Source organism: Enhydra lutris, unplaced genomic scaffold (assembly GCF_002288905.1).
Source record: "Enhydra lutris kenyoni isolate GAN:26980312 unplaced genomic scaffold, ASM228890v2 scaffoldscaffold9, whole genome shotgun sequence".
In the NCBI taxonomy this organism is placed as follows: Eukaryota; Metazoa; Chordata; class Mammalia; order Carnivora; family Mustelidae; genus Enhydra; species Enhydra lutris.
This window is the reverse complement of record NW_019154093.1, coordinates 6,283,895-6,308,528: the sequence shown is the minus strand read 5'-3', so window position 1 is coordinate 6,308,528 and position 24,634 is coordinate 6,283,895. Positions and strand designations below refer to the sequence as shown.

Genomic DNA, 24,634 nt, shown 5'->3' with positions numbered 1-24,634 from the left:
TAGAAAGCCACTCTGTCCCAGAGGTGGAAGAGTGGCGAGAGAGGGAGTGCAGACTCAGGAGTTTAGGGTTGGAATGGGGGGGGGTGGGGGGTGGGGGGGGATGTGATACTGCACTGGGTTGTGCACCGTGAGAGGCTGGAAGATGGGAAGGCATGAGGGTGTCAGGATAGCTCCCGGCTAGGACAGCTAGGTGGATGGCGCACCATCCATGGTACAGGGTGGGTGATGTGTGAGGAGGGTCCTTGCAGTCCCTTTGGGAGCTGCTGACTGGAGGAGACCTGGGGGCCTCCTGGAGGGTTGATCCCTGGGCAGATGGTGGGAGGCTCTGGGGCTCAGAGGCAGTTCTGGGCTGGAGGTGTGGCTCTGGGCGTGGTTAGGGTCTGTTGGGGGTGGGGGTGGGAGGATGAGGGTATGCATGTCTGGGGAAGAGAAGGGGAATTCCTCAGACCTGAGGCTGTGGGAGGGACCCTTTAGCTCGGATGCTCTCGGTAGGTTTCTGGCTTGTGGGGTTAACCCCCTTGGGCATCCTGGCAGACTCCCCATCCTGGGCTTGCTCTCAGCACCATTGTACCCCTTCCAGGCCTTCCCCTCCCACCCTCAGAGGAGACTCACTTCCCTGAGACCTGTGCTGGACAGGGTGAGGGAGGCTGGAATGGCGGAGGCAGGGGCCTCCTGAACCACATGCATTCACTGGAAAACAGAACTGTGCTGGGCCCAGAGTCTCCTGTGGTCCCACTCCTCCTGCCTTGGCTAGCGGCTTACAGAGTCCAGAGGCCCCTGGAGCGGCCTCTTCATATTCCCACGGTGTCCTGGGGGTGCCCTTTTTGTGGCATATGTTGTGTGGTGTGTGTGTGTGTGTGTGTGTGTGTGTGTGTGTGTGTGTGTGTGAGATGGATGAGCTTGGATCTGAGGTCCTGGGGCTCAGGTGCCCACTGAGTGGTTGTGGCCTCTTTACTGAGGTCCATGCTGAACCCCCCTGAAGCTTCTACCTGCCACACCCCACCCAGGCTATAAAATACTGGGAAAATCACATTTATTAATGTTTTTCACACACCCCAGTGTCTTATACAAAATTCCCACCAGCTGTCAACCTCCCTCCCCTGGGACTTAGGACCCAGGGACAAAACTGCTCTCCAGGAGCAGGCTTCCCAAGCCCTGCAGCCATCTTCCTCCCCAGTGCTGCCGCTGAAAAGATGCCACTGCCCTTGTGTGGCCTTAGGGAACAGCCTGCGGCCCCAGTGGTCCTCGCCACTGCCCTCACAGGTCATGGAAACCCACCTGCCTCCATTGTGGCTGACCCAGCCTTCATTAGGACAGAGTTCCCGTCTTGGGGGTGCTCTCCCTGGGAGAGGATGTACGGGGGGCAGGTGTCAGGCAGGTGGTCCCGGTGCCGAGACCGCTTGCGCCTTGGGCTGAAGGTCTCCAGGCACCTCTTGCCCACCAGGTAGGTGACCTCACTGAGGTTGAGCAGGATGCAGATGACAGCGGTGGCCACCATGAAGTAGGTGAAGACCTTCTTCTCGGTGGGCCGGGAGATGTAGCAGTCCACCATGTGGGGGCAAGGGGACTCGGAGCAGACCACCACACGCGGCATGTCATAATCCTCGTAGAGGCGGTGGAAGAGGTAGAGGAACCCGGCGTCGACGGCTGCCTTGAAGAGGAGACTCAGCAGGTAGGTCCACCAGAGCCCACCGCGCTTCTTGTTTGGGTTGTCGTACAGGGACGGGGCGCTGGGCCCGTGCTTCAGGCGGTGGCGGCGCTCGCGCTCCTGGCGGTAGGCCACGTGCATGACCACGAGCAGCGAGGGGCAGGTGACCAGGATGAGCTGCAGGGCCCAGAGGCGCACGTGGGACACGGGGAAGAACTCGTCGTAGCAGACGTTGGGGCAGCCCGGCTGCTTGGTGTTGCAGACGAAGTCCTTCTGCTCGTCGTCCCACACCTCCTCGGCCGCCACCACGTACACCAGCACACGGAAGATGAACACCACTGACAGCCAGATGCGGCCCAGCGCCGTGGAGTACTTGTTGACCCCGCTCAGGAGGCCCTGCAGGGACGCCCAGTTCATGACAATTGTGTCCTTGCTTCCTCACGGGGACCGTCTGCAGCTGGGAGCACCCACTCGGGGCGTGGGGACCACGAGGCCAGGAGAGCCTGGAAGTGGGTGTCCTTTGTTAAAGGTGCAATTGGCAAAACCCTTTCACCAACCCTCTGTCATCACGTCCTCGCTTGCCGTGACTTGGTGGGGTCGGGATGGCTCTTATCCCCATTTCACAGGGGAGGAAGCTAAGGCCCAGGGAGACACCCAACCTAGGCTCCCAGCTGGAAGTGGCAGGGCTGGCCTTGAACCCCCACCTTCCAGTTGTAAAACCAGGGACGAGTTTATTCTATAATGTAATGGATAAACGTGAAGGATAATCATCTCACATGCATATACCTGCCAACGTCTTCGACCCCAGGTTTCAGCCCTGTGGATCACACGACTTCTACAGAAACAGGACGAAGGTGTGGATTGGGTGACTGCCCTCCTTTCAGCTGCCAGGACTGGACAGGGGCAGGAGGGGAGGGTGGTGTGTCTTTATCTTCCTGCAACTTCTACTGAGTGCCAACGGGAGCCTGGTCCTGTGCTGGGCGTGTTGCTATTGGCCTCTTTGGTGGCCCCCTGAGTGATAGCCGTCCTCACCTCACCGAGAGGCCCAGGACAACCCCAGCCCTGACATTTCCTCCCAGACTAAGCAGGCTCTTTGGTACCCTGGGGTTTGGCATTACCCACCACCCCTCCCCTACCCTTCCCCCACCCCTCCCCCACCCCCAGTGCTGACTGTCCTGACCACACTGGGTTTCTCTGGAATTCCAACTATTTCAACTTTAGGGAGGGACTGGGGAAGGGACGGAGGCAGGATTCTGGATTCTGGTTCAGTCCTCCCCCCCATCACTTACTTCTCTCAGGAACACCCTCCTTCTGTGCTAGCCAGCTTTCCCATTACTCCGGGTCAGGCCCCTCTCCGTGTGCTCTCAGTCCTCCACACCCCTTTATCTGGAGCGCCATCAGGTTCCATCCTGGCCCATGCCCCTCCCCTGTCCCTGACTCAGACCTCAGCATCTTCAGAGCTTGTGACCCTGGGACATTTTCCGAGTACCCTTCTCTGTGGAATTGATCACAGTACTCAGATGATCTGTTTCCCTGCCTCCATGCCAGACCGTCAGTGCCTGGAGGGCAAGCTTCTACAGCTCATGCATCTGTTTCCCTAGCCCTCAGCACCTGGCCTGGCCCGGTGAACACATGGATAGACGTTTGCTGAACTGAAACCCCCTCTTCCAGACCCCCCACCTCCTTGTCTCTTCTCTGGTTCTCTGTTTTCCCTTTGGACTGACAGGACATCCCTCCCCCTCCTTGGGGCTTCCTTGGGGTTTCTCCAGGGATCCTCTGTCTCCCCTGCTCCTCCCCGGAGCCCAGGCTTCAGCCGGTGTTCCGGGGATCCTCAGCCCATCGGTCCCTGCTTCCCAACCCAGTCTGCTGCCCAATTTGGGCCTCACCTTTCTCGGGTCTAGCAGCGACTCTCCGGTCCCTGGGCTTGTCTGTCTGCCTGAGGGCCTCCCAGAGGCAGCTTTTGTTCCTCACTCCTGTGCTGGGTGGAGCTTTCTGAGCCAATGAGCCAAGGGAGAGTGAACGGGTGGGCAGGCAGGAGGACTTCCCTGGGCACATATTCAGAGCAAACACCTGCAGCTCTCTCCCCTGGCCCACGCCTTCTCTCCAGCCTGGATGGGCATGGCTGGGTTTGGCTCCCTAGGCTGGCAGGTATGTGGGTGAAGCTGTCTTTGGGGGGGGAGCAGTGCAGGAGGGTATCCTTATGACAGGGTCCGGGTCAGCACCAGTGGTCCCTATCTGTTGCCCCACCCCCTTCCCATTACCTTATTGCCCCTGGTCTATCTGTCCCCAGGCCTCTCTCCTGCCCTTTGCTCTGGAAGCACGGTCCAGAGCAGCTGCCATCCCTGGAGAGGGGCAACCTTGATCCAGCCCGGGATCACATCCCACCCTGGCGGGGACATTTCTGGGGACTAGGGCTTGGGCTGCTGGTGAGCTGTGGAGGGGATGGGAGGAGCTGATCATGGTTCTTTTAGAGGAGGACACCTGCTGCCCTGGCGGAGATAAAGAATGCAGGCAGGCAGTAGGAAGTGTCCCAGGTGGTGTGGGCCCAGTGGAGGTCCGTCCTCTGTGGGCCTCTGGGGAATCCTTCTGGGAAAGTCAGGGTACTTCCCAGTGGGGGTTGCAGAGGGGCCTTGGGCCTGCATCCCGGCTGTCCTGGTGGCTGGGATAGTGAGGGTTAATGAGCAGCCAGGGAGGGGCTCCTCTGCTTCATTTCCCACAAGCATTTATTGAGCACTTCCTAATACCAATGATTAACATTTATGTGGCCTTTTACAGCTGGCTTACCCCATCCATAGCCATGAACTCATCCAGTCCCCCACCCCCCCCAGGCTCCGTATTATTAACCCATTTTGGAGAGGAGCTGAAGTCCCTTTCCCAGAGTCCCAGTGGAGCATGGGTTCGAACTCAAGTGTTCTGACTCAAAAGTTCATGAACTTTCCATGGCAACACACAGCTTCCCACAGGCCAAGCCCCATTATATTTTCAGATAGTCCTCGGACCTCAATTTGCAACTGGGATAAAGGGTTGTCTAGAGCATGAGCAGGTGGCATGACCCCCAGGAGTGCTGGGGACACTTTGCTGGGGGAGGGAATGGCCCCTCACAAGGCCGGGTCAGGTCCAGCCCTTTGCAGGGACACAGAGGTTGAGCCAGTGACCTGAGAAGGGTCACAAAGGCCAAATGACTGAATGGCACCTTGAATCAAGTGGATGAGTTGACTTTTATTAAGCCTTGACCGTCCCCTGCCCCGCTCCCCCAATGTACTTGCACATCCATTTTCTAAAGAAACCGCTTCTCATAGCAACACCCCGAGACATGGGCTTCACTTCCATTTTACATAAAAGGAAATGCAGATTCAACTCAGAGGGGTCAATGGCCCAAGGCCCCACAGCTGGGGCAGGTGCCGGGCCCTCCCTGCTGCCTGCCCCCAAGGCTGCACTGTGGGAGATGCCGGGTTTGATGAGGTGGCTCTCACAGGATGGTCTTTGTCACGTGGTCTCGAGGGAGATCTGGTAAGAGAGGAGGGTGAGCATCCGAGCCCAGAAAGATGAGGTCACCTGAGAGGAGGTCGTCCCCCTTGCAGGAAGAGGTGGCACCATCCGGGTGATGGCCCACGCCTGTGGCCCTGGCTCTCCTTGCTGCCAAGCCCTCGCGGCACCTCTTGCTCACCAGGTAGACCAGCTCTACGAGGTTGAGCAGGATGCAAATGGCGGCCGTGACCACCATGAAGAGAGTGAAGATGTTCTTCTCCGAGGACTTGGAGATGAAGCAGTCCACCGTGTTGGGACACGGAGCTATGTAGCACTTGACCACATGAGGGAGGGTATATCTGGGATAGAATGAGTGGAACACATAGAGGAAGGCGGTGTCCACGGCGGCCTTGAACACCAGGCTGCAGACATACGTCCACCAGAGCCCACCCCGCTTCTTGCCGGGGTACAGGTAGAGGCGTCCGCCGTCCTCCCCCACCGCTTCTCGGTGCTTCTTCTCCCGAGCCTCCCGGTAGGCCACGTGCATGACCACGAGCAGCGAGGGGCAGGTGACCAGGATAAGCTGCAGGGCCCAGAGGCGCACGTGGGACACAGGGAAGAACTCATCAAAGCAGACATTGGAGCATCCCGGCTGCTTGGTGTTGCAGTCAAAATCCTTGTGGTCATCGCTCCACACCCGCTCAGCCGTCACCAGGTACACCAGCACGCGAAAGATGAAGACCAGAGACAGCCAGATGCGCCCAAAGGCAGTGGAGTACTTGTTGACCCCGCTCAGGAGCCCTTCGAAGATCCCCCAGTTCATAGTGGACCCAGGCGTTGGCCGCTCCTGCTGGGAAATAATGATTTTTCACATTTATTGAATACTGACTCTGAGCACCTTATGGAAATATATTATCTGTACTCAACTCCCACAGAGGAGCTAGATTCTATTGTTGTCCCCATTTTACAGATGGAGGAAATGGAGGTTCGGGGGGCTATGAAGGTTGCACAACTACTAAAGGCAGAGCTGGGGTCAGAACCCAGGTAATTAAATCCAGAATCCATAAGAGTTGGGAAGGTGGGTTCAGGGAGCTACTCTTTCCTCCCGGGGCTGAGGCTCTGGTCTTGTGGTCCTGCAGCGTGAAAGCTTGAGTTATGGGACATTCTGCCCTCTCCCTCTGTTCCAACTCTGGTCCTCCTCCTTAGGGGGCAGAGCCTTAGGAAGACTTCTCTCCTTTTGAGCCCCTCTCCTCTTAGCCCCTCCTAAGGGGAACCTGCTCCTTGCTCTTTACTTGGCTTAGGGGGTTGGGTGGGAGAGACTGCAGGAAATTTGTCCCCAAACTCCCATCTGGTCTAACACTCTGTAAATACCCAGGCAATGTCTTGCTCATGTGCAAGTCACTTGAAGCAAGGCCAGTGGTAACCCTGCTGAAAGATAAAGTAGGGGACAATTGTTCTCTTTATCCAATAATGTTCCCAGAGTAGCCTGGTGTTCTGGGGATTCCTAAAGTGGTGTTCCATGGAACCATGCCCATAGTTTGGCAACTGGAACAGTTAAAGGATTCTGTGTTCAAGAAAGGTAGGCAAACGTAGGTTTAGCAAAGTTACATTTGATCTTAGCCAAAAGGGCCGAGAAGCGATCAGCAAAGTTAAATAGGGCCCTTACTTGACCAAGCGAATACATTGACACTTGAATCCCCAAAAGGGAAGGAATATGGAGCATTGCCTGAACTCCTTTGACCACAAAACCTTTTTTTTTTTTTTTTTTTTAAATCATGGTGTGGAATAGTCTTGTCTCAACTGCAAAATGGGAAATGCTGCTCTGGTCAGTTTCGCTGTTGAGTTTGGCGGGATGAACACAGGTGTCAGATCTACCTCCGTTTACGGAATGTGACTGCCACTCAGAGCCAGACTTTCACTTCCTGTCTTGGAATTCTGCCTGGTTCCTGGTGGGGTGGGGCTGGGTCTGGCCCCCCCGCTCCCCCCCAGACCAAGGCACTGTGGTTTCACCTGCTGGCCTCCCCTGGGACCTCAGGGGTCTGCACAGCGTCTTGCTCTGAGGGGCTCCTGATGCCCTTCCCAGGGTACGGGTAGGCACTGGTCACTGTGCGGTCCTGACAGCCTGTGGGATCTGCTGTGGATGGGCAGGAAAGTGGTAAGAGCCAACACTTCTGGGGTAGTCACGCCGCTCCAGGCACGGTTCTCAGCACTTTGTGTGAGCCAGTGCAGCAACTCTATGAAAGGGTATGATATTTTTTATTCCCAATTTCCAGATGAGGAAAGTGGAGCACAGAGAGGTTAATTAATTTGCTCATAGTTGCTCAGCTGGGAAGCAGCAGAGCCGTGATTTGAACCACACTTTGGGCCTGGGCCCCTTTGCTGGAGTTTCAGGAAGCTGCTTGCCCATCTGGTCTGTGCCCACCCTCTCCTCCGCCAGGTGAGTGCCAGGGAAGGGAGGCTGGAAGTGTCTCCCTCTCACCCTATCTCTCCTCTGCTCTGTCTATACCACCTACCGCTTGGTTGTGAGTCACGGGCTTGCCTTTGCTCAGGCCCGCCCAATGTGGGCAGAACTCCTGGCGGCTCGCCCACCCGCCTGGGAGCAGCCTGGGAGACTCCAGCCCTTAGTCCCCAGAGGCTTTTGGCCCATCCCACCTGGGGTGTGGTGGGTGGGACTCTGCAGGCCCAGACAGAGCTGCCTCCCTTACTCATTCAGCTGCTGGCACCCCTATGAGCCCCTCTCCCACTCGGTCCCTGGTTCCCACCTCTTCTGAGCTGGGGAGAGCAGGAAGAACGCAGGGCAGAGGAGGGAGGAACCCTCCATTCCTGTCCCATCAGAACCCAGGATGGTAGCTATGTCCAGACCCCGCTATGTCCAGACCCCCCTCTCGCCTTGCCACTGGAGAAGTCTCCCTCTGCCACATATGCCAAGGATCCATATGGACACAAGTGATCTTACCTGGGGGGGCTACTCCTCAGGGCTCTCTGTGTACTGGCTCCTGGCCGCTGGAAATCGGAATCTGCAGGCAGCTGGAACTCATGTCAGAACGAGGGAGGGTGTTTGGGGCAGCACATTCTGGGACAGAGCCTGTGGAGTCAGCAGGCAGCTGGGTGTGCCGCTGGCCGAGGAGGAGGAGGGCTCGCTGTGCCTGCCACTGCCATTGGCTGGGCCCCAGCCTCCCCAGACTGCTTCTGAGGAGGCCCAGACACTGAAGGGTTCATGGTTCACTCTTCCTGGGGTGCTGAGTCCAGAGTCCAGGCATCCTCTGAGGGGAGAACCGTAGGTCCGCTCTGAGCCCCTGCTTGTCCTCTCATCTCTGGCCTTGTGTGGGAGGAGCTGAGGTCTGTCCTGCTTTCTCAACCTCCTCCAAAAAGTCCCCATGGTCCTTCTTGGGACTCTAGGGGCTGCTCTCTGGCCTTCCATTCTTCTGGCTTCAGTTATTTTCCCGAAACGCCATGACTTGCAAACTCTGTCTCCAGCCCATATGCATTTGCCCCATCCATTGCCTACCCTTGGATACCCTTCCCTCACCTTTCTCAGCACCTGGTACTCCTCCAAGAAGCCTTCCCTGACTGCTGTTCCAGGTGGCTTAGAGCTTCCATGGCCTTGAACTTCCCCATCATTGTGACTGTATTGGAATAGTTGATCTTAACTGAGCTCATTCCAAGTAGGACCTATCTGTTGCATAAACAAATCAATCCACACCAAAAGGGACTAGTCAGCAGGGCATAAGGCAGACCAGCCCCTGGCCCCCAGGAAATCACCCACCTGGCTTTGATGGCCCACTGAGAAGTCTAGTACCAGCTGTACAGAGCATCTCACGACTGCCGAGGGGGCATGGAGCAGGTTTCTGGGCCCAGACTCCCCTCCCCCACCATCCCGTGGCTGCTGGACTCCAGCTCAGTATTTGTACCCCTATGCTGGGGACATGAAGGGTGCAGAGAGCCACCCCTTCCCCAAAAGAGACACATACATGGACCCCCTCATCCTCAACACCACACAAAATAACCCTTGTTCTCAATTCAAGAATCATTGCTGAGACACTGCTGTGTTCCAGGTGTTATGTTTGGTACAAGGCTACGCAGATAAAGAAAGGATTCAGAGAGCCTGGGCAGGCACACAGATGGGGGCCTGGAGATACCCTGGTGTCAGAATGGCCTCCAGGGTGAGCCCCAGCAGGAAGCGCTTGGGAACAGGCAAGTCCTGTCCAGAGCAGGGCAGGGAAGGCATTTCAGGGAACTGTTATAAGGCAGGGGATCTCTGCCTCTGGACCCCCACCCCTGCATTGGGAATCTCACACCTCTGGATTTGAATCTCACCTCTGGTACCTTGAGATCTGGGCCATTTCCCTCTCCTCCAAAGTACAGTGAGACATTTTGTGCCACTGAGGCGGCACAGGGGATGGGGGACACGGAATAAGCATGATGCTGCCCAGTGACTGAGCACAGCCTGCGGGGCCCGAATCCCACTTCTGCCTTTTCCTCACCATGTGATGCCTCCGTTTCTTATCTGCAGAGTGGGACAGTAACATCACCTCCCTGGTAGGGCTGCGGTGCTGGTTAACCCAGCTCAAAGAGGTACAGCTTTAGAACAGAGCCTGGCAAGAAGGAAGCCCTTTTTATGATTACCTCTGATGTGTGGGAACTGAACTGCCCCCCTCCCACCATGCCTGGCACGTGGTGGGCACTCACAGAAAGTGACTTCCTCCTCTTTTCCTTATTCCTAGGCCTTTTCTCTCTGAGAAGGAGGGAAGGCAGAGAAGGGAGGAGAAGGCAGACATACTCACTAGAGAAAGTCTCCTGTGGGCGAGTGTTGACTTTGGGTTGGAGAGACAAAACCCAGGCCAGACAGTGACTGTCGGAGGGGTAGGCAGGGGGCGCAGGAGGCACCCCTACAGAGCTTCTCATCAGTACAGAGACACAGCCTGTTATCCTAATGAGCTTCTAAGATGTCCTTTATCAGCAGGTCACACAGAGTCAGAATTCAATGGACTGTGTGTCCAGGAGCCACAGAAACCACCGATCCCTAACAAGCACGATGCAACCCCACATGTACACACCCGTCCACGGGCCACACCTTCTAGACACAGTGTTGTGTGCATGGGACAATGCTTAGTTTTGTTCACTGCTATACCTCTGGGACCCGGGATGGTGCCCGGAAACGAGTTAGGCTGCATTTATGTTTGCTGAACCAATGATGTTGGAAACGCATGCACCCTGCAAAAATTCACGCACACTTGTCCCTCCCTACACTCTTCCCCCCAGATGATGACTAAGCACAGGAAAGGGGGGACGCTTGGATGGGTTAGGTCCAACGTTGGGAGAGGTGCTATAAGCAACATCCAACAGAGAAGGGAGTGTCAAATTCTGTCAAAGGGAGATCCAGACAAGGTAAGTTGGGTCTTGAAGGATGTATAGGAGTTCACCAAGAAATGCTGAGGAGGAGAGGCCTCTGAAGCAGAGAGCTGCAGAGGAGCTCTGTGAAAGACAATGGAAGGGACCCCTGGGTAGCTCAGTCTGTTAAGCATCTGCCTTTGGCTCAGGTCACGATCCCAGAGTCCTGGGATTGAATCCCACATCGAGCTCCCTGATCAGAGGGGAGCCTGCTCCCCGCCCTCTGCCTGCCACTCCCCTTGCTTGTGCTCTCTCTCTCTGTCACTCTCTCTCTCACATAAATAAATAAAAATTTTTTTAAAAAGAAAGACACTGGAAGAGGGGCACCTGGCTGGATCGGTTGACTAAACATCTGACTCTTGGTTTCCATTCAGGTCATGATCTCAGGATTGTAGGATTGAGCCCTGAGTTGGGCTCCATGCTCAGCTGGGAGTCTGCTTGGAGATTCTTTCTCTCTCTCTCCCTGCCCCTCCTCCCCAAATAAATAATAAATAAATAAATCTTAAAAAGAAAAAGACAATGGAAGAGCTTTAGAGAGCAGACTGAGTGGGGCCGGTGGGGGCACCAGAAGGTGCCTGGAAGCTTGGCAAGGATAGCCTGGACCATAAAAGACTGAGAACCCTGTGCTAAGGAGTTTGGCTGTATCTTGTGTGCAGAGAGAGGACTGAGGGAAGGAAGGAAGCTACATTCATACTGGTACAGTTGATTCTCACTATCCGTGGTTCTCACGTTCTGTAAAGTCACCACAAACATGGAGTTAGCAAAAACTGCATCATGGCCAGTGGGGGAAAGGCAGTTTTAGGATCTGCGAGGCTCTGGTTGTTAAATGTTCATCAGCCGATCAACACATAACCTTGTCTTATGTGTGTTTCTTCTTAAAGACACCTTATCTAATATATATTGTGGAGTCATTAACATTGAACTCACAGCCAAGGCACCATACGTCACGCCAGAACGAAGCTCATCGACCTCACGGGTTTTCTCCCCGAGGCTCATCACAGCCTCCTTGTGCTCAGGAACTGGACCGCTCCTCCGTGTTAAGCTTGGGGACCCATTTAAACAGCAACATCACCAACAAAAAGCCCCAAAAGGAGAAAACGTGGCAATAAATTGCCTTCAGATAGGACATTTGTTCCAAGTCTCAGAGCTGAAAGAAGACGGCAGCTGGGAATCTCAGCTGGGAAACTGCACATCGGGAAGGGAGGGTTCTCAAATTCTCGGCTCCTCTGTGCACCTCCAAGAATGACTACAAAAGCACTGGGTGTATCGATTTGGGGGTTAAACAAATACATTTTAGTGGATAGACGAATTCATAAATATGGAATCTGTGAATAATAAGGATCAACTGCACGTTTAGAAAGCTCCCTCTGTTCAAGATGAGAGGCACGTGAGATGCAAGGTACAAGTTACCACAATTGATTTAAGCAAGAGAAGAGCCAGAGGGATGGATTTGGGAAATAGTTGTAAGCACAGCTGGTATATGGGGTCTGACTGGATGCAGGGGGTAGGTAGGAGGAAGACCCTGGATGATTCCTAGGTTGCTGGTTTTGGTGATTGGGCAGGTGCTGGGTCTGCTGATGGAAGTAAGGAAGAGGGGGAAAAGTAGGTTGTTTGGAGAGGGAAAGGTAATGCATAGGTTCTTTCCAGATGTTTGGGAGTTAGTGAGTTCAGTGCTTCCTGTGCTGAGTGGGAGGGGTTGGAGGACAGCCATGTGGTCTGTCCACGGCCAGCAGTTGACAGCAATGGCTGGAGATGTAGTTTGGGAGTCCTCAGCCCTGAACGGGTGATGGGAGCCCCAGGATGTGGCTTTGAAGTGCGTGCTGGGTGGCAAGAGAAGAGGGTCCAGACAGAGCTCTAGGGAGAGCTGACTTTAGGAAGCAGGTGAGAAAGAGTGTTGTTTGTGGTGAGGTAGACTGGGGCACACAGGGGAGGGGACAATGTTATGAACGTGTCTTGCAGGAACCCCATCTGCAGGGAGGTCAGTCGAGGGCTCTGGTGACTTTTGGCAGAATAATTCAGCAGAGCCGTGGGGACAGAAGCCAGAGGGCAACAGGTGGGGAACGTGCAGACTATACCTGTTTAGGAAGCTTGCAAGGGAAAAAGGCGGGGCAGAGGCATCCGGGCTGAAGAAGAGTTTCTTTCCGGGGAGACAGGAACCGATGGAGGGGAAGAGGCTGGAGGGCCATTGGACAATGGCACCTGCCTTGTATCTGCCATCCTTTCCCCTCTCATTCTTCTCTTTCCTGGTTCTCCAGCCCCACTTCCACGTTCCCCAGTCCTCAGCCTGGGCATTCCTGAACTTCCTTGTCATCTTTGACAGGTCCTCTGGCTCAGACCGACCCTTGCCTCAGCCCTACTTCCAGGAGACATTGCTGTTGTCCCTGGGGGACCAACTCTGCCTGTTTCCTGCCTGTTATCCCTGTTAAGGGGTGTGGGGTGGGTGGGAGCTGACTCTTTTCTGGAGACCAGCCAATGTCCACCCCCAAGCTCCCTTCTAAATGCACCATGCAAAGGACCGTGTAGGCACAGTGGCCTACGACCCCTGACTATTGAAACCACTGTCCCAAAGGAGAGTAACGTTTTGGTCTTTTGGCAAGAGAAGTCAGCCTGTGGGGCTGAGGGGGTGCCTATTCCCTCCAATGCAGGGAGGTAGAAAAGCTGGAAAACGGGATAATAATGTCAGCTTCATTATTGAGCTCCTCCTCTGTGCCAGAAAGTAGGCCAAATGTTCTACATGCATCAAACACGTAACAGTTCCTCGTCCTCCCATTGCCACTACAACAGAGTCTTCTTTGAAAATGCAAGTCATGTTTTAAAAAGGCTGTTCAAGACCTGTCAGTAGCTCCCAGTGTCTTGAAATAAAATCTCATGTTGCTGATACGGTCCGTGAAGTCCTGCACGCTCAGCCATTTGTTGCCTTTTGTTCTCGGCTGCTGCTCTTCTCTCTTTGTGTTCCAGTTGCACTGGCCTTCTCTCACTTTCTAGAACATAGGAATCTCTTTCTCACCTCAGGGCCTTTGCACGTGTCATAATGCTCTTTCCTCATTTTCTCTGAGCTAGCATCGACTCAAGTCCTAGATCTTGGTTTTAGGGTCCTTCTCAGGAAAACCTCCCTCGACCCCTGAAACTAGATCGTGTTCTCTGTTACCCATTCCTTTGGCATGTGCTTCTACTTTGGGATCATATTACAACTGCACTTATATTTATGGAGGTACTTGTGTGTTTCATGTCCTCTCCTCCTTTCGACTGTTGTCTTCGAGAGGACAGGCCTAGAGGCTGGTCCTGGGAATCGCACTCACTCTTGTCTCCACTATCTGGCACAGCACAGTTGCCCATAGCAACTGCCTGAGGAGTGTTTGATGATGAATGGATGAATTTATTTATTTTTATTCCTCTTTATTAAGAGGAAAGGAGCCCAGAGCCCCACCAAATCTGTGGGCAGCAGGGTGTTGTAGAGATGCTGTCTTAAGAGTAGGGGCTCTGGAGCTACATGGCCCCAATTACCGCCCCAGCTCTCCTGTACACTGGCCTATAACCTGGGCAACTTTCTGAGCCCCTTCCGGCCTTACTTTCTTCGTCTGCAGCATGGGGACCACACCAGTACCTACCTTGCAAGATTACTGTGAAGGGTAGATTAATAAAAATACATAAAACATGTGTCTGGCCCATCGTAAATACTTAATGAATTCTAGCTGCTCTTCTTCTCAGCTAGGACCAATATCAGGGAATGAGTCTGGGTTGATGCTGCTTTCTAATTTCTTTCTCCCATTATTTGGTAGTGGTCTTTGGAGGAGCCTGTCTCAGCTCACTGAGGGGACATGGGGGAAGTGAACGGCCATCCCTGAAAGAATACAGGGATGCACAGATCTGGTTCCTGTTACCCATTTGCTTATGACCTTGAGGGGGATGGAGGAGACCCATTCATGCTGGTTCTGGGGGAAGGGCAGGGTCCAGCCCCTGGAGAGCTGCCTCTACAAGTGATCAGCATCTGTCTCAAGGCCTGGGCTGACAGAGAGCCTGCACCTTTGCTGAAGAAGCTTTGCTTTCTTCTGGAGATGGAAAGACTTGTGGTGAGACTTCTCAACTATTCTCCTGCAGAAGGATGAGAGCTGTGGTATGGCAGGAGTCTAGGAAGGAGGTTAGGGTGGAAGAGGAGGAGGCAGGTAGGGTGGAGAAGAGTCAGAGCCGGGAAGGAGGAAGGACTGTGGGACAGAATCCCATGCAGACCTGAGTTCCAATCCCATTCCTACTCCCTAGCCACGCCCAAACCCTTTCTCCTTTCCCGGCCTTAGTCTCCATTCCGTATGGTGGGGGGAGGGGTGACAGAGCTGTCATGGAGAGTCTGCCAGGACCAATAGAAATCACGGGTGTTACAGTTGGCCTGCTCCTCACCCTTCTTTATTCTCCTGCTCTGAAGGCTTTCACCCTCTGGTTGGTAGTGTGGACACTCTTATTTTATTTTTCTGAGGCCCAGGTGAGCCCTCATTGCCATGCCCTTCCCCAGTGACCTCCCTCTCCTCCTGGGTCCCTGGAACCGCTCCACAGGTCTGCCTCTGCTCCCAAGCTCAGCCTGATGGCTGAAGCTGGTCTCTCTGTACTGTGTCTGTGGCTGCAGGTGGGCTGGGTCACGGCAGCTGCGAATCCCCCCAACGCTGACACTGGGGGCCCAATACCTCCTCGTCTCCCCATCCCTCCCGCCAGGCCCACGGTAACCCTCGTGCCCTGTGGCACAGGGTCAGCTTGTCTCTGTTCTCTGTTGGAGCTTCCTTAGCCCAGGATTGAGAGTCTTGTGTGCAGGTCTTACAGTTTTGACCACTGACTGCCCCCTCTGCCCACCTGCACTGGCATTCCAGGACCAGGGACAGCTCCCTTTGGGCTCTGGCAGGAATGCCTGGGACCTCTACTCAGTGATGGTCCAGTGCGGGGCCCACATGGCTCATTGCAAACAATCAGACAGATCTAGGTTTTAAACTTTGTTTCATCGAGAAGTGAGTACACGGGTCAGGTGCTGTCAGCATGTACCCCATCTCTCCTGGGTGTGCTCCGTGATGGCGAGTGAGGGGACCACCTAAAGCATGGTGATTTACAGTAGATTAGGCAGGACCAACGTCCAATGGCCAGCACCTGCTGCTGTGCTGGGGCTTCTCTGGGCTTCTGGGGCCTCTGCCTGGGTATGAGGTGGCCTGGAAGTGCCAGCAAATTGACACGTCAGTGGAGCAGCCCTCCACCAATGACGATAGAAGTTAGGGTCAATAAATGCCCCATCTTCCACACCCTTTGGTGTAGATAACTCTGAGGCCCACAGAGGTTCCCAGGAGGATTAAGCTCATTTGTCCATGGCATAACTCACTCAACCATACACCCTTCATCTGCTCCCTTTCCTTCTTGGCCTCGCTTCCCATTCCCATGCTGATAGTTCCTGGGAGACTCTGCCCAGTACACAATTTGCATGTAAATCCTCATCTCAGGCTTGGCTTTGGGGAGAGTTTTAACTAAGACATCTGTCTGCACAGACAGCAGCCCCACTCCTGGGGAATTCTCCCTTCTCCAACAAGCCACCATCTCCTGACTCTTAGAGTTTCCGACTTGTTGACTGTTGATCTGCCCAGGGCTGGAGCTGGCCCCAAGGTGAGCTAATCAACCATATCTTGCTTAGCTGATCAGCCCAGTGTAACAACAGAACCCATGCTGATCTACTGAGGGTCCTTCCCTGGGGCTTTTGAACACAGACAGGAGGCAGCGTCTGTCTGATGATAAACACGGAGAGGTTCAGGGTCTGCTGGTGGCCCGCTGTGTGGAAATGATCTGCTGGTTGGGGATGATGGTTCTGGGACAGAAAGGGAAGCAGAAAAAGAGAGAAGCAAGAGAGTACTCAGAAGGCACTGGTCTCTGGCTTCCTATCTCAGTGGAGCCCAGCTACACGTTACCTTCCTGCACACACAGAACTATGACATTGTCGCTTTGCCTGAGCCCGGTTAACTTCCGTTTCTGTCACTTGCAACCAAGAATACTCTGTGTGACCTTGGTTTGCCATTTAACAGGGCCTGGTGCGTAGTAGATGTTTCCTAAGTTACTTGTTTACAGACTTATGCCCTTTGGACCCCAACTCCCTCATTTGCTTGGTGGGGTCAGTAATTACTACTCTGTTGGTCAGTAATGACTACTTATACACCTTGATGGGTTGTTGGAAAGGGACGTGAGAAAATGAAAGGGAGAGGGTTTGTTGACTGTGACGAGTCTGGGGAGGAGCTGGGGAGAGCGAGGCATCTTGGGTGGGGCACTCAGAGCCCTGCCTGGGGCGCAGAGAGACAGGGCCTGGCAACTGAAGATGATGAGGACGAGGAGGAATTGGGAGGAATGGGTTGGGGAGACTTTTTTGTTGTTGAGAGAATCAATAAGAAGGGTAGAGAAGGGAATTCATGTTTATTGACTGCTCTGAGAGAGCCCCAGGCCGACCCCTTGCACACATCAAGGAGTATAAACTGGTGCCCTGGGGGCAGATGTTCAGTTTGGCCTCTGTGGTACTAAAGAAACATTTCAATTAACCACCAACATATACAAATTTGGAGATTCCACGTGGAAACTTGGTTGGGAAAAAGGAGGTTCCAGCAGCACGAGGCCCATATTCCTTGTGGCATCAACAGCTGGAGTGATGGACGGACAGCTATTTCCCCCCTTAATGGGGCATCCACTATCTAGTCAGCTGTAGACCCCACCAGGGCTCCCCACGCATGCATGTTACTTGCTTGGCATTGTAGTCATTTGAGACGGTAATTCCGGATAGTCTTACCCCAACTTCCCAACAGCCCTGCAAGGTGTGTATCCTTAGTCCCATTTCACAGATGATAAAACTGAGGGCCAGAGGTGAAGTGACATGCTCCAGGCCACACAGTCAGGGGATGATGGAGTTGGAATTGTTCAGTTCTTAGCAACCCCAACGTCTGCTCTCCTGCCCCAGCATGGGGACTATTGGGATGTATGCAGGGGGAGTAGGAGAGGGTAGAGAGGTTTGGTGTCTGTGATTGGGAAGGGGTGGGTGTCCCAGACAGAGGCAGGGAGATTGGAAGTAAGATGATATAGTCAGACTTGGGGCGTTGCCAGTTTGAAGGGACTGTGGGCTGTTCAGGTGAAAAGGTCTACTCCCAGGTAACTTTTAAGACATGGAAACTGGTCCTGGTTGTCAGAGGTCAATGGAAATGGATGCTGGTGGCACATTAGCTGAAGGGACGATGTCAGGCATCTTGCTGAGAGCCTGGGAGGCTGGTGCTTCAGGCAATCAGGAGTGGGGTGTGGGAGGTGGAAGGTAGGGATGGGGGAAGCAGGTTTTGGGGGGGAAGGTGGTGTATTGAGGTTGGAGATGTTGACTTTGAGGATCTGTGAGATGTACATGGGAGGAGCCCCAGGGAAAGTTGGCTGAACAAAGCCAGGGCACAGGAGGGAGCTCCTGGTTGGAGATAATGGGGTCTAGAGATGAAGCAGTGATGTCTAGGACAGGCTGAAGGGACCTGGCTGAAGGGGTGGGTCAGGGCCTGAGGACTCCCTTTCTCTGACCTTATCTGAGGTAATGAGGATCCCCATCCCACCTCCCCCAGAGGGCTCCCCCATAATCGGCTTCCCTGGGGATGTTTGAGTGAAATGGATGAGCATAAGGCAAGCAGGGAAGGAGGGAGGGAGAACTGGTTATCGCTTCCCCTCAGTTCCAAGTGGATAATTACACAGCTCTCTGAGCCCCAGGACTGGGCCAGGCAGCAATCCATACAGACAGCCTCTCAAAATTAATGGGACTCCAAGGGGTTGGTTTGGGATGGGGGGAGGGCCAAGGCTGGGCGGGGGTGCTGCTGGGTGAGATGAAAGAGAGGCAGGAAGACACTGCCTCAGACAGAGGAGCATGAGATGCAGGGGGAAGTGCAAGGAAACTGAAGCCCAGAGAAGCTGAGTCACCTGCTCTGAGTCACACAGCTTTGAAGCTGGGGTTTGGCCCCTGTCTGTCCGCCTCCAGAGTGCCTGATCTTGACTCACTCTGTGGTTTGGTCTTTGTCTTCCCTGAGAATTCCCTGGGAAAGGGTTGTAGTAAGACCTGGCCTGGTCAGTACCTGGACACGGTACCTAGTGGCTTTTGGAGATGTTGACTGGGAGGGACAGAGTACTACTGGTCCTTCAAGGCTCAGCTCAGACTGGGACTCTGATGTGGCAGAGCGAAGGGGAAGAAAGGCTTCCCCTCTGCACCCCACCAGCAAGATGCTCTTCCTCCCTCTCAATCTCATCACAGGGTAACTGTTCCATTTCCGTATCTGTCCTCCCTGAAGCTGGGACTCCCAGAGGGCACGGCTGGACCAAGACCTCTCTGTCTGGGCACAGGATGCTCAGAAGATTTAGAAATCAGGCAGAAGAGAGCATTAGCACCGTAGCTGCAGTCTGAGTATGTCTGGAGTTTGGTTCACTCCTGATTCTGGTATTGTGCCAGTAGTAATTTCCGGGCTTTGACCTCATGGTTCTGCAAGATGGTTACATCAGAGAAAGCTGAGTGAAGGGCATATGGGAGCTCTCTGAACTATATCTGTAATTTTTACATGATCCCAAAATAGTTTGTTAAAGAACAACAGTGGAGAAGATCCCAGCTGTAGGTTGTGGATGGGGAAGGAGGCTGATCAGGTCTGGGCAGAGGTAAGGGCTCCAGAGTGTCGCTGGGGCACAGGAGCCCCACGGGAGCATTCTAAGCCAGGTGGGGCACACAAAGGCTTGTGGTACACAGTGTGCCCTGGTCAGGGCAGTACCACTCACTTAGGGCCCCAGCCAGAGTCTGAACCATGTTCCTCCAGGATTTAGTTTGGGAGGATATGGTGGGAAACACCAAAGTACCCTGAACATCTCCGCCATTTACTTTATGCCTATTATATACAAGAAGCCTCCTCTGCTGTTGCATATTCAGTATCTGAATTCTTACAAAGTTGCATTTCATGGAGTAGTTGAGGCTCAGAGAGGTTAGAAAATTTGCCCAATGTTGCACAGCATGTTCTGGTCAGAGCTTTGCTGACAGTCATGATGGGAGACTTTTTCAATGCTTGCCCCATAAAGGAAACTTATAGATGCAAGAAGACTTCCCGAATTCAGGGGGCAGGAACCGCTTGATCCCCAGGCCTCCAGCAGCCTGGAACTCGGGAATCAGCAGACTGAGATTGTCTCCAGGCCCCTCTCCTGGTAGCTTCTCAGTCATTTCATCTTTGCTTTTGTCTGCATTGCTGCTCTGTCCTCTCTGATATCTGGCCTTGAAGGCTGTCCTGTCCCCTTTACTGTGTGGGGACACTCAGCTTCTTTTGGCTTCTGTGCCCATTGCTCCCAGTCTGTTAAAGGAGCACCTGATTGGCCCAGCTCCTTCTAGTGTCTTGGATCAAGGCAGCTGAGGCCTGGGCAGGTGGGGCACACAGGCCTGTAGGGCTCAGTCTCCACTCTGCTGACGATCGCTTGGGTTTGAATCCCCACCCCACTGTGTGACCTTGGGCAAGTTACTTCACCTTTCTGTGTTCTCAGTTCATCATTGGAGGTCATAATGGTTCGCTCCTAGTGTGCTTGCTCTAAAGGTCTTAGGACAGTGCCTGGCACAGAGGAAGAATCCTCCTCCTACTGATTATCATTGTTATTGTTACTGCCATTCTAGAATGTGGTGCATCTACTTGGTGGGAGCAGTGAGTGTGACAAGTGGCAATGGACACCCAGTGCGACACCCAGCCAGTTCGCGGACTATGACTCCAATACTCTAGTTCCTGACCTCTCTGTGATCCCACGTGAAGGACTCAACTTGAGCACAGGGAGAGCTTCAGGCCTCTGTGTGTGTGTGTGTGTGTGTGCGTGTGTGTGCACGTGCGCATGTGCGTGCGTGCATGTAAAGTAATTCCAACCCTCTCCCCACCACTGTGGCTGAGACCTTGGTCTGTGGCCCTGCTTTGGGGCTCTTGCTCTCATGGTGGTGGGGAAGGTCTTCTTCGTGCCCCAGCAGAGCACAGGTGGATGTGTGGGCAAATGGAGGGCTGCAGTGGAAAGTAGAGGCTTTGTGTGAGACTCAGGAATCTTCTAGGATTGTAGGAGACTCTTGCTGGCTCTAGGGGAGTTAGCGAGTGGGTTATGGGAAAAGAAGGCTGTGATTTCAGGGGAGAGCTGCAAAACTGGAACTCCTTTCATCCCTATCTGTGGAATACCTATTTCCCCTGGCTCAGAACCTCATCTAAAAGCCTCTCTGGATCCCCAGTTGCTGGGTGTGTTGGTGGAGATTAGGGTCAGAAGACCAAGGTGGCTGGCAAGAGGCTCAGGCCTTCAGATACCAGGTCTAGGCATGATGCAGGAGGAGAAAGAGAGGCTAAGAGGAAGCTGAACAGCAATCAGTGCTTACTTTGTGCTGGTGCTATTAATTAATCCCAACAACAAGCCAATGAGGTGCTGTGATGATCATCATTCCCATTTTACAGATGAGAAAACTGAGGCTTAAAGAGGGAAAGTGACATTTTTTTTCCTGTTCATTCTGAACATGCCAGGATTACTTCTGCCCTAGGGCCTTTGCATTGCTCTTTCCTGTCTGCAGTGCTCTGCCCTCAGATCTTCATGAGGCCAGTATTATTAGTGCTCTCTTACCATGTAACAAATTACCCCAAAATTTAGTAGCTTAAAAATAACAAATACTTATCTCAAAATTTCTGTGAGTCAAGAATTCAAGAGCAGCTTCAGGACCACATTAGGACTTTAATGGGACTTAGGTACTTTTGCCCTGGGGGGTCAGGGCCTGAGTACTCCCTTTCTCTGACCTTGTCTGAGGTAATGACCCCTTTTTCCTTAAAAGGGTATTAAAAATTATATTTTATAATTGTGCTAGTATAAAGATGGAGATGTTAACACATGTGAAAACATATTCTTTAACATCAGATTTCTTTTTTAAAAAGTTTGATTTTTATAGCAATATCCATAGCTAATTAAATTTGGGAAAATGGTTCCCTTTAATTTGATCATGGGCTCATACACATTCTCTTTACTTCTTTTTTTCCCCAAATTTAAAAAAATTTGAAAAATTTACTCATTTATCTGACTCCTCACCCCCTGCCCCTGGCAACTATCCATCTGTTCTCTGTATCTGTGAGCTTGGTTTTTTGTTTTGTTTTTAAAGATTTATTTATTTTAGGGAGAGAGAGTGCAATGGCACGGTGGTGGTAGCAGAGGGAGGGGGAGAGAGAGAATCCCAAGCAGACTCCCTGCTGAGTGTAGAGCCTGACACAGAGCTTGATCTCATGACTCTGAGATAAAGACTGGCCTGAGCCGAAATAAAAAGTTGGATGCCTAACTGACTGAACCACCCAGGTGCCCCTGTTTTTTTTGTTTTTGTTTTTATAGATTCCTTGTATAAAAGAGATCACATGATGGTTGTCTTTTTCTGTCTGATCTATTTCATTTAAGCATAATGCATTTGAGGTCCATTTGTGTTGTTGCCAATGGTAAGCTCTCTTTTTAATGCTAAATAATATTTCATTGTGTGTGTGTGTGTGTGTGTGTGTGTGTGTGTGTGTGTGTGTATCTCACATATTCTTTTTTTTTAAAGATTTTATTTATTTATTTGAGAGAGAGGCAGTGAGAGAGAGCATGAGCGAGGAGAAGGTCAGAGGGAGAAGCAGACTCCCCATGGAGCTGGGAGTCTGATGCGGGACTCGATCCCGGGACTCCGGGATCATGACCTGAGCCGAAGGCAGTCGTCCAACCAACTGAGCCACCCAGGCGTCCCTATCTCACATATTCTTTATCCATTCAGCCTTTGATGGATACTTCCACATCTTGGCTGTTGTAAGTAACGCTGCAATGAATGTGGGGCGCAGGTATCTTTTCAAGTTAATGTTTTAGTTTTCTTTGGATAAATACCCAGAAATGGAATTGCTAGATAACATGGTAGTTCTTTTTAATTTTTTGAGGAAACTCCATACTGTTATCCACAGTGGCTGCACCAATTTACATTCCCACTGACAGTGCCTCAAGCTTGCTTTTCTCCACATCCTTGTCAACACTTGTTAGTTTTTGTCTTTGGGTAATGGCCATTCTGACACGTGTGAGGTGATATATCACTATGGTTTTGATTTGTATTTCCCTGATGATTAATGATGTTAATGATATTCAGCATCTTTTCTTGTACCTGCTGGCCATCCATACGTCTTCTTTGGAAAAATGTCTATTCAGATCTTCTGTCCATTTTTAAGCCAGATTTTTTTTTTTTTTTTACTAATGAGTTGTATGAGTTCTTTATATATTTTGAATATTAGTCCCTTATGAGGTAGGGGCATACCTTGTTTTACTGTGCCTCCTTTATTGCACATTGCAGAAATTGTGTTTTTTTTTTTTTTTTTAATAAATCGGTGGTTTGGGGCAATCTTCCATCAAGCAAGTCTATTGGCCCCATTTTCCCAACAGCATTTGTCTACTTCATGTCTCCGTGTCACGTTTTGGTAATTCTCACAGTATCTCAGTTTTTCATTATTATTATATTTGCTGTGGCTCTCTGCGATCACTGGTCTTAGATGTTACTGTTGGAGCTTGTAGATGTGTCTGAGTGGCTGCAATCTCACAATAAAACTTGAATGAATGAGGAGTTGCTTCTTATGGGTGAGCAGGGAAAGTGCTTTCTTGAGGTGGAATCTCCTCCTGGGGAAGATGCTGTGAAGATTGTTGAAATGACAACAAAGCCTTTAGACTAGTACATAAACTGAGTTGATAAAGCAGTGGCAAGGTCTGAGAGGATTGACTCCAATTTTGAAGGAAGTTTTATCGTAGGTAAAATGGTATCAAACAACATTGTATGCTACAGAGAAATCATTCCTGAAAGGAAGAGTCAGCGGATGCAGCAAACTTCATTCTTGTCTTATTTTAGGAAATTTCCCCAGCCAGCCCATCCTTCAGCACCCAGCACAGGGTGATCAGTGAGCAGTCATCAGCATTAAGGCAAGACCCTCCACCAGCAAAAAGATTCTGACTCACTGAAAGCTCAGATGATGGATAGTGGTTTTTAAAAAAGTACTTTTAAACTAAGGTAAGTACATTTTTAAAGACATAATACTATTATATACTTAAAATACTACATTATAGTGTAAACATAACCTTTATATCCACCAGGAAACCAAAAAATTCATTTGACTCACTTTGTTGTAATACTAGTTTTGTTGCAGGGTTTGGAACTGAACCCGCCATATTTTCTTCCATCCAGTAGGTTGCCTTTTCATTTGTTGCTAGTCTACTTTGCTGTGCAGAAACTTTTTAGTTTGATGTAGTCCCACTTTTTTTGTTGTTGTTGTTTGCAGCGTCAGATTAAAAAAAATCATCACCAAGACCCAAGTAATCTACCACCTATGTTTTCTTCCAGGAGTTTAATGATTTCAGGTTTTATGTTCAAGTCTGTCATTCATTTTGAGTTAATTTTTGTGTATGGTGTAAGATAATGGTCTAGTTTCATTCTTTTTCATGTGGCTGTTCAGCTTTCCCAATGCCATTTATCAGAGATTGTCCTTTTTTCATTATACATTCTTGGCTCCTTTGAAATAAATCTGTTGACCATATATGCACGGGTTTATTTCTGGGCCCTCTATTCTGATCCATGTGTCTGTTTTTATGCCAATATCAAGCTGTTTTAATTACTATAGCTTTGTAATATGGTTTGAAATCAGGGAGCATGATATCCTCCAGGTTTGTTCTTTTTCAAGATCGTTTTGGCAATTCAGGATCTCTTGTGGTTCCATATAGACTTTAGGATGTTTATTCGAGTTCTATAAAAATGTCATTGGAATTTTAATAGAGATTGTATCGACTATGGATATTGTTTTGGGTAGTATGGACATTTTAATAATACTGATTCTTCTAATCCATGAGCATGGGTTATTTTTCCATTCATTTGTGTCTTTCAATTTCTTTTATTAATTTCTTGTGTAGTTTTCAATATTGAGTGTTTTACCTCCTTGGTTAAGTTTATTCCCAGATTTTTTTGAGATACAATTATAAAAAATTTTAAAAAAAATTTCTCTTTTTGATAGTTCATTATCATGGTAAGTAGAAAAACAACAGATTCTTGTGTGTTGAGTTTTTATCCTGAGAACTACTGAATTTGTCTGTTAG

General features: G+C 51.4%; 2 protein-coding genes across 2 annotated transcripts; both read right to left on the bottom strand.

Moving 5' to 3' along the window:
- Positions 1-1,081: 1,081 nt before the first annotated feature.
- Positions 1,082-2,080, bottom strand: LOC111143372 (gap junction protein beta 4). Its single transcript, XM_022497071.1, has one exon. The coding sequence runs from the start codon at positions 2,063-2,065 to the stop codon at positions 1,265-1,267; it is 801 nt and encodes a 266-aa protein (XP_022352779.1). The 5' UTR covers positions 2,066-2,080; the 3' UTR covers positions 1,082-1,264.
- A 2,652-nt stretch (positions 2,081-4,732) lies between these two features.
- Positions 4,733-5,939, bottom strand: LOC111143438 (gap junction protein beta 5). Its single transcript, XM_022497179.1, has one exon. It carries the CDS (start codon positions 5,937-5,939, stop codon positions 5,118-5,120), a length of 822 nt encoding a protein of 273 aa, XP_022352887.1. The 3' UTR covers positions 4,733-5,117.
- Between the last annotated feature and the right edge of the window lie 18,695 nt (positions 5,940-24,634).

What these genes read in the sequence shown, in the direction of transcription:
- LOC111143372 (XM_022497071.1), bottom strand. Translation starts at nt 2,065, where the DNA reads ATGAACTGGGCGTCCCTGCAGGGCCTCCTGAGCGGGGTCAACAAGTAC.
- LOC111143438 (XM_022497179.1), bottom strand. Translation starts at nt 5,939, where the DNA reads ATGAACTGGGGGATCTTCGAAGGGCTCCTGAGCGGGGTCAACAAGTAC.